Source organism: Anolis carolinensis, chromosome 1 (assembly GCF_035594765.1).
Source record: "Anolis carolinensis isolate JA03-04 chromosome 1, rAnoCar3.1.pri, whole genome shotgun sequence".
NCBI lineage: Eukaryota > Metazoa > Chordata > Lepidosauria > Squamata > Dactyloidae > Anolis > Anolis carolinensis.
The window spans coordinates 328,950,300-328,963,498 of NC_085841.1; the positions used below are offsets into that span (position 1 = coordinate 328,950,300).

The following is a 13,199-nucleotide window of genomic DNA, read 5'->3' on the forward strand; positions in this document are numbered from 1 at the left end:
TGTCTCAACTAGAGTAGACTTATTGAATCAACAGGATTGAATTATTTACTGACTTCTGTGATGAAAACTACAGTCCTCCTGATACCTAGAAGGAGAGAATCATTTACATATAGGCAGCACAAGCCACCTCCTATGAGGCATGGAGGAAGATAAGATGGGATCCACAAATGTTTGAAAGGGATCGGAACATTACAGAAGATATTCAGCCACTTACGGATTATCAATTTCCTCATGCAGAATATTCAATGTGTAATACACCTGGCCCTGGAAATAGTAGCCATGGAGGTATTCTGTAAGCGTCTTTCTCCAACTCACATACATCAAGTTACAGATGAACTGGTCAAAGCTCTTTAACTGAGAAGGGCAGAGAGATGAAAGCGAGAGAAGAAAAGAAACAGACAGTAGTGAGACTCAAAAATGAGAGAGATAAAAACAATGACAACATAGCAGCAAAAATATTCAGCAGAGGCATTTTAAACTTTTCCACCTGAAACCACTTTCTGCCTGAGAATTTTTTACATGACCCCAGGTATATAGGTATATAAGATAGGTATAAAAATCAAGCATTTACTGAAAAGAAATCAGCATCTTCTAAGCTTTCTAAACAGGGTGATTTCCCTTTTTGTGAACTACAACCGAAGCAGCTTCTTCAGAGTACACTGTAAACACTGCACGTTGTTGCTAACAGGTTTGTGTAAACGACGGTTGATGTTCAGAAAGTTTGAAACCTTTTCCCGTTGTCAAATTTTTTGAGACTCCAGTATTGAACTAAGGGGACCTCATTTGGGGTTGGGACCCACAGTTTAAGAAACAGTGGTCTAAACAACTCCAACTTCAGTGGTCATTAAAACATCCGGCCGTCCCCTGGGCACAGCACCATTATAGTGTACATTGCAGGCACTCCAGATGGATGAAGACACTCCACCCAAAGCACATCAATGGGGTTCTACTTCAAGATTTCTGAGCTCTACCCAAGAGAGGCTATCTGGACTTTTCCAGGTCTGTAGGCTCTCTGCCCCTTCCAAGGCGTGCCACACTTACTACTGTCTATGCCACTTGTAACAACCATGCTGCAAGCTGCTAACTGCCAACTTAGCATTTTAGGGGCAAAGCAAATGATACCAGTTAAGAGGCAGTAATGCTACCATCAGATCCTGACACACTGCATTAATTAGTAGTGCAAACTGCAGAATGCAGGATGGCCATCATTCCACTCAGGTTGCCAGAGTGAAAGTAGTATCTTTAAAACTTGTACGGAAGAGAGAATTTCAGCAGGTCCTGCTTGTATGATAAGCAATACCTGCTGAAACTCCCTTTTTTACATTGCAGCTACAGGCACAGGAACTACCTCCAGTTTTCAATCTGGTAATGCTATTCTGCAGATCTACATATGAAAATAAAGACCAAACTACATGTTTTATTAAGTCACTTTTTAAAAAAATCCCAAAATAGTAACAACAGGAGTGTTAAAGAAGAAGTCTTCCCAATATTGTTACACCACAATAGCTATAATTGCTCATCATTAGCTAGGGTGATGGAACGCAACAACGTTAGGAAGGTCTCTGAATACTGGCAACATTTGGCAACAAACAGTAACTGGTGGCTTGTGGCAGGAAACCAGGTCTGGTGGGAAAGTAGAATGGGTTGTTGTTGTTGTTTATTCATTCAGTCACTTTTTGGTTTCATGGACCAGCCCACACCAGAGCTTCCTGTCGGCCGTCGCCACCCCCAGTTCCTTCAAGGTCAAGCCAGTCACTTCAAGGATACCATCTATCCATCTTGTCATTGGTCGGCCTCTCTTCCTTTTTCCTTCCATTTCCCCCAGCATCATGATCTTTTCCAAACTTTCCTGAAGCTTGAAGTAGAATGGGTACCAGTATTGCATTACTGTTTTATCTGTTTTATATTGTGATTGTATTATGTTGCTTATATTTTGTCCTTATGTTGTTTGGGCCTCTGCCCCATGTAAGCCGCCCCGAGTCCCCACGGGGAGATGGTGGCGGGGTATAAATAAAGGACTATTATTATTATTATTATTTATATTAGGCGTATGGAACCAGACTGGGACTCCGTCAACTGCTTTTATGTACTTCAAATTAAAAATGACCACATGAAGTATATATTTTTAAAAAGCTTGATCAATATAGCACATGATATTTAATATTGGTGGAAATCATTCAGTTCTGGGCCTTATATGGTCTGTAAACCTTGTTTTTACAGGTCTGGGGCACTCAAATTGAACAATTCCCTTCCATACATTTTTTAAAAAATGAAACCAGAAGAGTTATGCATCTCTGGCACAACTTTCTCTAAAACTCCTCCTACATGTTAAAAATAAAGATATTTTGTTTGGTTTTAATGTGAAAATGACCTTGTTTGGCAGTCTTATGGCATGAAAACTAGCAACAGATGCCCAGAGCTTGTTCACTTCTGATGCATCTCTACCTGTGCTAAAAGTATCACTTGCGTTATAATTTTCTTTCCAAATAAAGTTATATATATTGATATAAAAAGAGGGCTCTCTTACCATAGAGTTCAATATAATGAGCATCAGAGCAAGTATGGTTATTTTTTGGAATCCAGAGAAGTCTTTGCTCCCCAGAACCCCATAATACTGGCTGGGGATCAGCCCCACTTGGTAAATGATCAGCTGCTCTACGGGAGAGAAGAAAGAAACAAAAAAAGGATGAGTGGTAAGTAAGTGCAGGTATAAAAGAAGTCAAATGAAGGATCATAACAGAAGGAAACTCATTTACCCAAAAGGGCAACTCCCACCAAGGTTAGGAACATCAGGGTATTCTTGGAGGAGCATGTGGAAAATAAAATTTTCTGGATCTGTATAAAACGTTGGAGAAATTGCCAGTCTAGCCGGGGTCGAGGCCTGGAAGAGATGGATACAAGATGAGTAGGAGGTAATGCAAGCAAACATCAAACCCTACCCAAAAGCATAGCTCTGTCCTATTCAGACAATTAACTTGAAAGACAAATGAAATAAAATTACAAAATAGTCTCTCTCGAAGAGGAAATGTAGCAGAAGCAGGAGGAAATGTAGCAGCCACATTCATGAAAGATTCATACTTGATAAGAATTTTTTGTCAGAAGGCTCAAACATAGCTTCAGATGGAAAGATACCAAAGTGCTATAGAAAGAGAAGCAAATGGGCCTTAATTTCACACTCAGGAGGAATTTGAGGTTAGATTCACACAAAAGTACCAATGTGACATTGCAACAATTAAATTTGCGTCCCAACTCCCTACTTATTGCCTTGCACATTGACATTGAAATACAACACCGCCTTAGCTCTGCTAGTGCAACACTCTTCTGAATGCAGGAGAGACTGTTTGAGGATCGGGACATCTGTAGGGATACCAAAGTGCTTGTTTATAAAGCTATTGTCCTCCCAACCCTGTTATACGTCTGTGAAACGTGGACTGTCTACATACGTCACACTCAACTCCTGGAACGATTCCATCAGCATTGCCTCCAAAAAATCCTGTAAATCTCTTGGGAAGACAGGTGGACAAATGTCAGCATGCTGGAAGAAGCAAAGACCACCAGCATTGAAGTGATGCTCCTATGCCACCAACTCTGCTGGACTGGCCACGTAGTCAAATGCCCAATCACCACTCCCAAAGCAGTTACTACCCTGTTTCCCTGAAAATAAGACATCCCCAAAAAATAAGACCTAGTAGAAGTTTTGCTGAGTTGCTAAATATAAGGCCTCCCCTGAAAGTAAGACCTAGCAAAGTTTTTGTTTGGAAGCATGCCCAGCGCCTGCCAAACACAACACCAGAGCATGCAGGATTGGTAAATTTACATACCAGTTGTACATGGAAATAATGGTAGTAACAAGAAATTCTTGATAGGATTCACAGTTTGTCTGGTTATCCTGGTTTGTGATGACAACTACTGTACAGTATATAATAATAATAATAATAATAATAATAATAATAATAATAATAATAATAATAATTTTATTCTTATATCCCGCCCCATCTCCCCGAGGGGACTCGGGGCGGCTCACAACAATAAAAAACAGTGACAAATTACACATTATAAAATATAATAAATGTTCATTTTTTTGTTCAACAATAAATGTGAATTCTTCTTTATGGAAAAATAGGACATCCCCTGAAAATAAGACCTAGCACATATTTGGGAGCAAAAATTAATATAAGACACTGTCTTATTTTCGGAGAAACACGGTATAATGTCGACTCAAAATTGGAAAACAGAATGTTGGTGGACAGGAAAAGAGATTCAAAGATGGGCTTAAAGCTAAGGCACTAAGAACTGGGAAGCCCTGGCCCTTGAGCACTCTAACTGGAGGTCAGCTGTGACCAGCAGTGCTAAGGAATTTGAAGAGGCACGAATGGAGGGCGAAAGGGAGAAACATGCCAAGAGGAAGGCGTGACAAGCCAACCCTGACCCAGACCACCTTCCCCCTGAAAACTGATGTCATCACTGTGGAAGAACAAGCGAGTCAAGAATAGGGCTCTACAGTCACCTACATATCCACTGTTAAGACACTACACTTGGAAGGCCATCATACTCGGATAATACGAGATTGCCTAAATAAGTCAGTAAGCACCTGAGGAAATTAGCATTCTGTGCACTAACACAGGAAATAACTAGTAAGCATATTGATATTAAATTTTACAAGTCTATATTAAATAATTTATCTAAACCTCTTTAAAGACATATGTGTCAATGCATTTGAACTTTCTATCATTTACTAAGGCAAAATGAGAACTTCAACAAATTAAACTTAAAAACTGAATGTAGAATTTCCTGATGGAAGAAAATGGATGATTGCATTAAAGTTATGGGCTATAATAAGACCGATAACTCATTTTATAATACTTGGTGGGCTCTTCTTGAGTACAATAATTTAAACAGTGACATGTAGAGTCCACCAGTAATGCATGTCTTTCTCTGGAGAGATCTTCTTTCTCTCTGTCCTGATCTTTATTGTTAAAATTCTTCCTGGATCAAATAGTGACAAATAACTTTATATCAAATAGTTTGCTCTTGAAGATTTTAGCTTTGTTTGGTGCTGTTTCCTGTGGTTTTTGTGTGTGTGATTAAAATCTCTTCGTTTTTATATTTTGTGCCCTTTGTTTTTTTTTTTAACTATAAATGACATATTGATAAGGCACTACCTAAAGCTATTTAAAAGTGAAAGTTTTGCAACCCCAAACTCCAGTGATAATTGCCTTCCACACCCTTCTTTTGCTCATTTCCTGTTTCCTTCTGCAGGAAAGCTGCAGCATCAGCATCTGGAAAAACCACCCAAACAGATTTGCCAGCTGTACTGACTTTGTTTAGCTATTTTCACCACTGACAGAAATGATTCAGTTTTTGTTCTATCTGCAGCAATAAGCAGATTAGGATCAAACTTTTAGCACCAAAAACCATGCTCAAGCTGTAAACCAAGAAGTCTTGCTACTTTATGGAATCTCTTACAGTTTGCCATGATGAGTTCTCAGACTGTGCACATGTTTGTGCTCTTTCAGTCTATATATATAAAAGAGTAATGAAATTTCGGCCTAGGACAAAACAACAAAACTACACATCCCAGAAACACTAAACTTGGCAGCACAACCCCTCATCCATGCCTCTACGTTCATACAACAAAAAGCTCCAGCTACTCCAGAAAACAGACAGGCTTTGAGACTGCAAGGCTATTCACTGCTATTCCACCTGGCCAACAAAGGATTCCCATAAGCAACAGCAACGTGTGGCCGGGCAAAGCTAGTTGTCCTTATAAAGATATTAGACTAAACTGCAAAACAGGTATTTTCATAGAATCATAGAATTGGAAGAGGCCACAAGGGCCATCCAGTCCAACTCTCTGCCTAGAAGGATCACACAATCAAAGCACCTCCAACAGATGCCCATCCAGCCACATTTGTGATTTTGACTTTTGTAGATTTTATTATTCATGGATCTGATTCAAGTGTTCTCTAGAAATTGCTAGAGTAATGTTTGTTCTCTTAGATAAACAAAACCCTGCAATTGCCTCATTCACATTTTCAAAAACTTTAATGGCCTTAACTCCAGGGAATGCAGAGGGTTGGCTGCATTTCGAATGGACAGCATAACTGCTTTCCCTTGGAAAGTATGACTCTTAAATAATAACAACAATGACAACAACAACAACAACAATAATAATGGGTTGCTGTGAGTTTTCTGAGCTGTATGGCCATGCTCTAGAAGCATTCTCTCCTGATGTTTTGCCCACATCTATGGCAGGCATCCTCAAGAGGTTGTGAGGTCTTTTGGAAACTAGAAACATGAAAGGCACTGCAGACTAATTCAACCAGAAAAGAGCACTTGATGAACCAATCTGGACACAGCATATTTTTTGAGAACACAGAAATGCTGGACCACTCTAACAACCACCATGTCAGGCTACACAGAGAAGCCATTGATATCCACAAGCATGTGGACAATTTTAACAGAAAGGAGAAAGCCATGGAAATTTGGCTACCAGTATCTAAAAACTCTAAAATAAGGACAGTAAATAAAGAGCAACACTAAAAAAAACAGGGGAATTCCAGACAGGAATCAATCAAGGGGCTAACACCTCCCAACAAAGTATTCCCCCAGGCAGGAAGCAACCAGGCTTTGAAGCTGTAAGGCTAATCAATGCTAATCAAGGTTGCCAGTTGCAACATTCACACTTGCTTCAAACAGACAAGAGTTCTTTCTTCCACCCTGGACAGTCCATAGATAAATAAACCTCATTTGCCTAGGTTCCAACAGACCTCATGACCTCTGAGGATGCTTGTGGGTGTAATGTCAGGAGAGAATGCTTCTAGAACATGGCCATACAGCCCAGAAAAATCACAGCAACCCAGTGATTCTGGGCATGAAAGCCTTCAACAACACATTATTATTTATTTATTTATTACCCTCCTCTCCTTATGTAACAAAATAATTAAAATACATCACAAAACTAAAATACATTTGATAAAAAAAGACATATTGAAACATTTTTTCTATAAATATGTTTTGAATATGTGCTTTTCTAAAATATGAGAACTTAAATGGGAGTATGCCAATATACTATTGGCATACTGTGTTAAGTTCCAGGTTTCTCGGCACAACCCTGTGAATGCCAGGAATCCTTGCATGTCCCATCAGCTTCTGTTCATGGCCGTAATCACTGGACTGCTGTGAGTTTTCCGGGCTGTATGGTCATGTTCCAGAAGCATTCTCTTCTGACATTTCGCCTGCATCTATGGCAGGCATCCTCAGAGATTGAGGTCTGTTAGAAACTAAGCAAGTGGGGTTTATATATCTGTGGAAGGTCTTGTCTGTTGGAGGCAAGTGTGAATGTTGCAATTGGCCACCTTGATTAGAACTGAATAGCCTTTCAACTTACTGCCTGGGTGATTCCTTTGTTGGGAGGTCTTAGCTGGCCCTGATTGTTTCCTGTCATACCCACAAGCATGTGGACAATCTCAACAGAAAGGAGGAAACCATGAACAAAATCTGGCTACCAGTATTTTAAAAAACTCTAAAATCAGGACAGTAAATAAAGAACAACACTCAGAAAACAGGGGAATTCCAGGCATGAATCAATCAGGGCCAATTAACACCTCCTAACAAAGGATTACCCCAGGCAATAAGAATCCAGACATTGAAGCTGCAAGGCTATTCAATACTAATCAAGCTGGCCAATTGCAACATTCACACTTGCCTCATGCAGACAAGAGTTCTCTCCCACCCTGAACATTCCACAGATATATAAACCCAAATTGCCTAGTTTCCAGCAGATCTCACAACCTCTGAGGATGCCTGCCATAGATGTGGGCGAAACGTCAGGAGAGAATGCTTCTGGAACATGGCCATACAGCCCGAAAAACTCACAGCAACCCTATGTTTCATTCAGTTTGGCCATGGCTCAATGGGAACTGTAGTTTTTTGTGAGGCTCCAGCACTCTTGGGCAGGGAAGGCTTGAAGACTCCTTCTGAAACTACAACTCCCAGGGATCCCCAAGGACTGAGCCAAGGCGGTGTCAAACTGCATTAATTCTACAGTGTAGCTTCATTCTCAGCCTGCTTCCTTGTTTTTCCCCGAAGGAAAGAGCCCCCTCCCCTGATCCCCTCCTTCCTGGGACCCCCAAAGGCTCACCGGCCACCAAGCCCCGCCGCTGCTCGCCCAGGAGCCATGGCTGCGAACCGAGCCTACAGTCCAGACCGAAGGCCGCCCCTCCCCATCGCATTCCACGATCTCATTAATATTCATCACCTCTCTTGATTATTCATGAGCGCAGATAGCTAAGCGTCTATCTGTGGGGCTTTCAGGCCACTCCCAGGAGGCATAGAGCCTGCCTGCAGATAGGCAATAGTAGTTTGGCCTCTCTCTCTCAAAAGCCGGCGTGTTCTCCCTTTCGCGCAAGAGGCCGCAATAGTGGGCCGAATCATTTCATTGTTGTGCTCTAACTCTATGGGTAAACCTACCCATCGTGAGCTTCTACAGAAGGGAAGAAGAGGCTACAACCGCCATGGATTTAACCCACGCTTCCGGTTCCGTGTTGCAGTTCTTAGTCTCCTCCATGTGCGTGGCAAAAGGGAGGCGTTGCTTTCAGTAGGAAGAAGCAGGGCAGTTTTGAACTTCAACTCAGTGGGAGTCTTTTCTTGCAGGGAGTCTTTTCTTTTCCCACAGTTCCTCTCTGTTGCTCCCACTTTGCTTCTTCATCCTTAGTTTCAAGGCGCTGTCTGACTCTACACTGTAGAATTAGCGCACTTTGATACCACTTTTATTGCCATTACTCAATGCTATGGAACTATGGGAATTGTAGTTTGATGAGGCACCAGCACACTTTGGCAGAGAAGGTTAAAAGTCCTGGTAAAAGTCCAGCTCCCATAATTCCATAGAATTGAACTAGGAAAGTTAAAGTGATATCAAAATACAAAAAATTATGAGATTTTCCTTTTGGAAGCAGCTTTTAACTGAAGCGAGGCACTTTACAGCCGTATGGGGAATTTTAGAATGCATCATTTTACGACACAGTAATTCGGATCCAGGGAGCAGGGTGAGCTCCCGCTGTTAGCTCTAGCTTCTGCCAACCTTACAGTTCGAAAACTTGCAAATGTGAGTAGATCAATAGGTACCGCTCCGGCGGGAAGGTAATGGTGCTCCATGCAGTCATGCCAACACATGACCTTGGAGGTGTCTTTGAACAATGCCAGTTCTTCGACTTAGAAATGGAGATGAGCACCAACTCCCAGAGTCGGACATGACTAGACTGAATGTCAGGGGAAAATGTTTACCTTTATCTAAAGCTGTTGCAAAAAAAAAAAAAAACAACCCGTACCTTTTTGTATAAATATACAAGATTTTCCTTTTTGAAGTAGCTTTTAACTGAATTCAGGCAATGTGTTGTTGAAGGCTTTCATGGCCGGGATCACAGGGTTGTTGTGTGTTTTCCGGGCTGTATGGCCATGTTCCAGAAGTATTCTCTCCTGACGTTTCGCCCACATCTATGGCAGGCATCCTCAGAGGTTGTGAATCCAGGCACTTTACAGTCTTATGGGGAATTTTAGACTGATTTTAACTCTTATTGTTTATAATACGGAAGTTGCTAAGAAGCATTTTTGGAACATTTATTATATGTTTTTAGTCAATGGTTTTATGTTACTATGCATATTTTTAAAGATGATGTGAGCCGCCTTTGGTCCATTCTGGAGAAAGGCGGCATACAAATCTCCCAAATAAATAAATAAATATTCTGAGAAGTCAGCAATGGCAGTTTTTTTAAATTTTATAGGAGATAAAAATGGGATAATGTTAACAATGCATCATTTTGCAACACAGTAATTCAGTTTTAATAGCAAACCAGAGGTTAAACCAATCCCTTATAAGAGACACAGACACATACATAAATTGTAATACCAAAATGTATGAGAACACAACATATTATTTATTTATTTGTTTGTTTGTTTATTTATATCCTGCTTTTCTCCCAAATTGGGATTTAAGGCGGAAACAAAACATATACATAGTAATAAACATAATCAACAGATCAAAACATATTTGATAAAATTATAAACCCGTGACATACATAATACATAACTAGCAAAAACTCACAATTTAAATATCCAGTAGATTAAAACCTCAAACTAAAACAAAATCAATTTTTAAGCCATTAATGATGATGATGATGATGATGAAGAAGATTAATAATAATAATAATAATAATAATAATAATAATAATAATAATAATAATGCTTTATTTATATCCTGTCCCCTCTCCAAACAGGACTCGGGGCGGCTTACAGAAAATAGAAACACAGTATGAAAAAACAAAAATAAAACATAATCCGTAAACAACAATCTCAAAACCTAACAGAAAATAAAACACAATGCAAAAACCAGGCAAAAATAAAAACATAATACATAAACGGCAATATCAAAACCTGACAGATTAATCATGACAAAAACACAGTAGAAAATAATGCGAATTAAAAGTTTTTGTTGGATTTAAACATTGTTCACAGAAGCACAGGGCCGTAGCCAGAAAATTTGGGGGGGGGGTTTGAAAATTTTGGGGGGGGGGGTGTTGAACTCCCCCCCCCCCCCCCCCCGCTACAGGCCTGTCAATATTTGCTTGAGATACTGCTTCTAGTTCTGGAGGGACTCTCAGTTTTTTTGCATCTCATAGACTTAGCATGGGGAGTTGGTTAACCAGTTAAAATTCATGAGTAAACCAGGTTTTTTTTTTAACCTGAAAAATTTCGGAGGGGGGGGTTGAACTCCTACCCCCCCTCCCCCCCACTACAGCCCTGCAGAAGCAACATCAGCTCAAACCAGTTGGGAGTGGTACAATTATAAAACTACCATCACAGTAAAATGATAAACCAACTATTTTTAAAAGCCTGCTTTCATGTCCAAGTTTTTTAAAAAAACATGTCCAAGAGTAGCCGAAAAGCCTGGCAATTGCTGAGACGCCTGGATAGTGACCCTCTGGTCAACCCTGGACACGCGAACGTGACACCAGACCAGATAGCTCACCAGCTAATTCAGAATGGGAAAACCAACTGCAGCAGAATAAAGATGAAAATCAACAGGGTGCCAGAACTTGAAACCCACCAGTTGTCTTCTCCTCTAAACCTGAAAGAACTCGGAGAAGCCATCAAGCGATGTAAGACTGGTAAAGCACCTGGCCTAGATGACCTGATGATGGAGCAAATCAAACACTTGGGCCCCAAAGCTGAAAACTGGCTTTTGAAATTCTACAATCAATGCCTGGCACACAAACAGATTCCCAGAGCATGGAGGAAAACTAAGATAATTGCCATCTTAAAACCTGGTAAAGATGCCTCCAATGCCAGGAACTATCGACCAATCTCCCTCTTATGTCATCTATATAAAGTCTATGAGAGGATGCTATTAAATCGACTAGGACCTGTTATCGAACCCAAGCTTATTGCACAACAAGCAGGTTTCAGACCAGGGAAAAACTGTACAGGTCAAATTCTTCATCTGACTGAACATATCGAGGAAGGCTACGAGAAAGGCTGCATCACGGGAACAGTTTTTGTGGACCTTACGGCAGCCTATGACACGGTGCAACATAGAAAAATGCTGCATAAAGTCTACCATATCACCCGGGACTTTGACTTTACAAAAACTGTCCAGACCCTCTTAGAAAACCGCAGCTTCTATGTGGAGTTTCAGGGCCAGAAAAGCAGATGGAGGAGGCAAAAGAATGGTTTACCCCAAGGCAGCGTTCTTGCACCGACCTTATTTAACATCTTCACGAACGATCAGCCACTACCACCACTCACAAAGAGCTTTATATATGCTGATGACCTTGGCCTTACAACACAAGCAAAAGATTTTGAAACAGTTGAAAAGCAACTCACCAATGCCTTGAAAGATCTCTCCAGCTACTACAAAGAGAACCACCTGAAGCCTAACCCTGCCAAGACACAAGTGTGTGCTTTCCACCTACGTAACCGCGAAGCCAATAGGAAACTGAAAGTTACTTGGGAAGGCCAAGAGCTCGAACACTGTTTCCATCCTAAATACCTTGGTGTCACCTTAGACCAGGGGTCCCCAAACTAAGGCCCGGGGGCCAGATGCGGCCCTCCGAGGTCATATACCTGGCCCCCGCCCTCAGTTTTATAATATAATATATTGTATCTACATATAATATTGATAATAGTATTATAATGTAATGCAATATAACACTAATAATAATACCATATAATAATATTAATTATATATTCTATATTACATATAATATTACTAATAATATTACAGTATAGTGGTATAGTTCAATATAGTAATATATAATGCTAATATTGTGCTATGCTAATAATATAATATATTGTATGTACATATAATTTGTAAGCCACTCTGAGTCCCCTTTGGGGTGAGAAGGGTGTGATACAAATGTAGTAAATAAATGCAGTAAATAATAAATAAATAAATAAATAAATAAATTTTAGACTTAGGCTCACCCAAAGTCTGAAATGACTTGAAGGCACACAACAACAACAACAACAACAACAACAACAACAACCCTAATTAACTTGACTATCTCATTAGCCAGAAGCAGGACCACACTTCCCATTGAAATCCTGATAAATGTATGTAGGTTAAAATTGTTTTTATTTTTAAATATTGTATTGTTCTTTCATTGTTCTTGTTGTTGTTGTTGTTGTTTTTGCACTACAAATAAGACATATGCAGTGTGCATCGGAATTTGTTTGTATTTTTTTTTCAAATGATAATCCGGCCCCTCAACAGTCTGAAGGATTGTGGACCGGCCCTCTGCTTAAAAAGTTTGAGGACCTCTGCCTTAGACCGAACACTAACATATAGGAAACACTGCATGAACACCAAGCACAAAGTAGCTGCACGCAACAACATCCTGCGGAAACTGACTGGCAGCGCATGGGGAGCAGACCCACAAGTAATAAGAACATCAGCCCTGGCCTTGTCTTACTCAACTGCTGAGTATGCCTGTCCTGTTTGGCACAAGTCTGCCCATGCAAAGCAGGTAGACATAGCACTGAATGAAACATGCAGAATCATCACGGGATGCCTTAAACCTACACCTGTTGATAAACTCTACAAGTTAGCTGGCATTGCCCCTCCTGACGTGCGACGGGAAGTTGCTGCTAATGGTGAGAGAAAAAAGGTCAAACATTGTGAAAGCCACCCACTGCATGACTAT

At 40.4% G+C, this 13,199-nt stretch overlaps 1 protein-coding gene across 5 annotated transcripts in view; it reads right to left on the minus strand.

Annotated features, from left to right (window-relative positions):
- abcd4 (ATP binding cassette subfamily D member 4) overlaps positions 1–8,583 on the minus strand; it is a 32,094-nt gene extending 23,511 nt beyond the window's left edge. For 2 of the 5 annotated variants that reach the window (XR_010002112.1, XM_062968303.1), the window contains exons 1-4: positions 8,144–8,285; positions 2,757–2,881; positions 2,528–2,655; positions 215–354 (exon numbers count right to left, since the gene is read on the minus strand). Coding sequence is in view for 4 of the 5 variants with exons in the window: in XM_062968303.1 (XP_062824373.1) it covers positions 215–354; positions 2,528–2,655; positions 2,757–2,881; positions 8,144–8,181 (431 nt within the window). In the remaining variant the exon portion in view is untranslated. Of the gene's footprint in view, positions 1–214; positions 355–2,527; positions 2,656–2,756; positions 2,882–8,143; positions 8,419–8,472 lie in introns of those variants that run through there. The other 3 variants (XM_062968306.1, XM_062968305.1, XM_062968304.1) reach the window with 3 other exon arrangements.
- Positions 8,584–13,199: the final 4,616 nt, after the last annotated feature.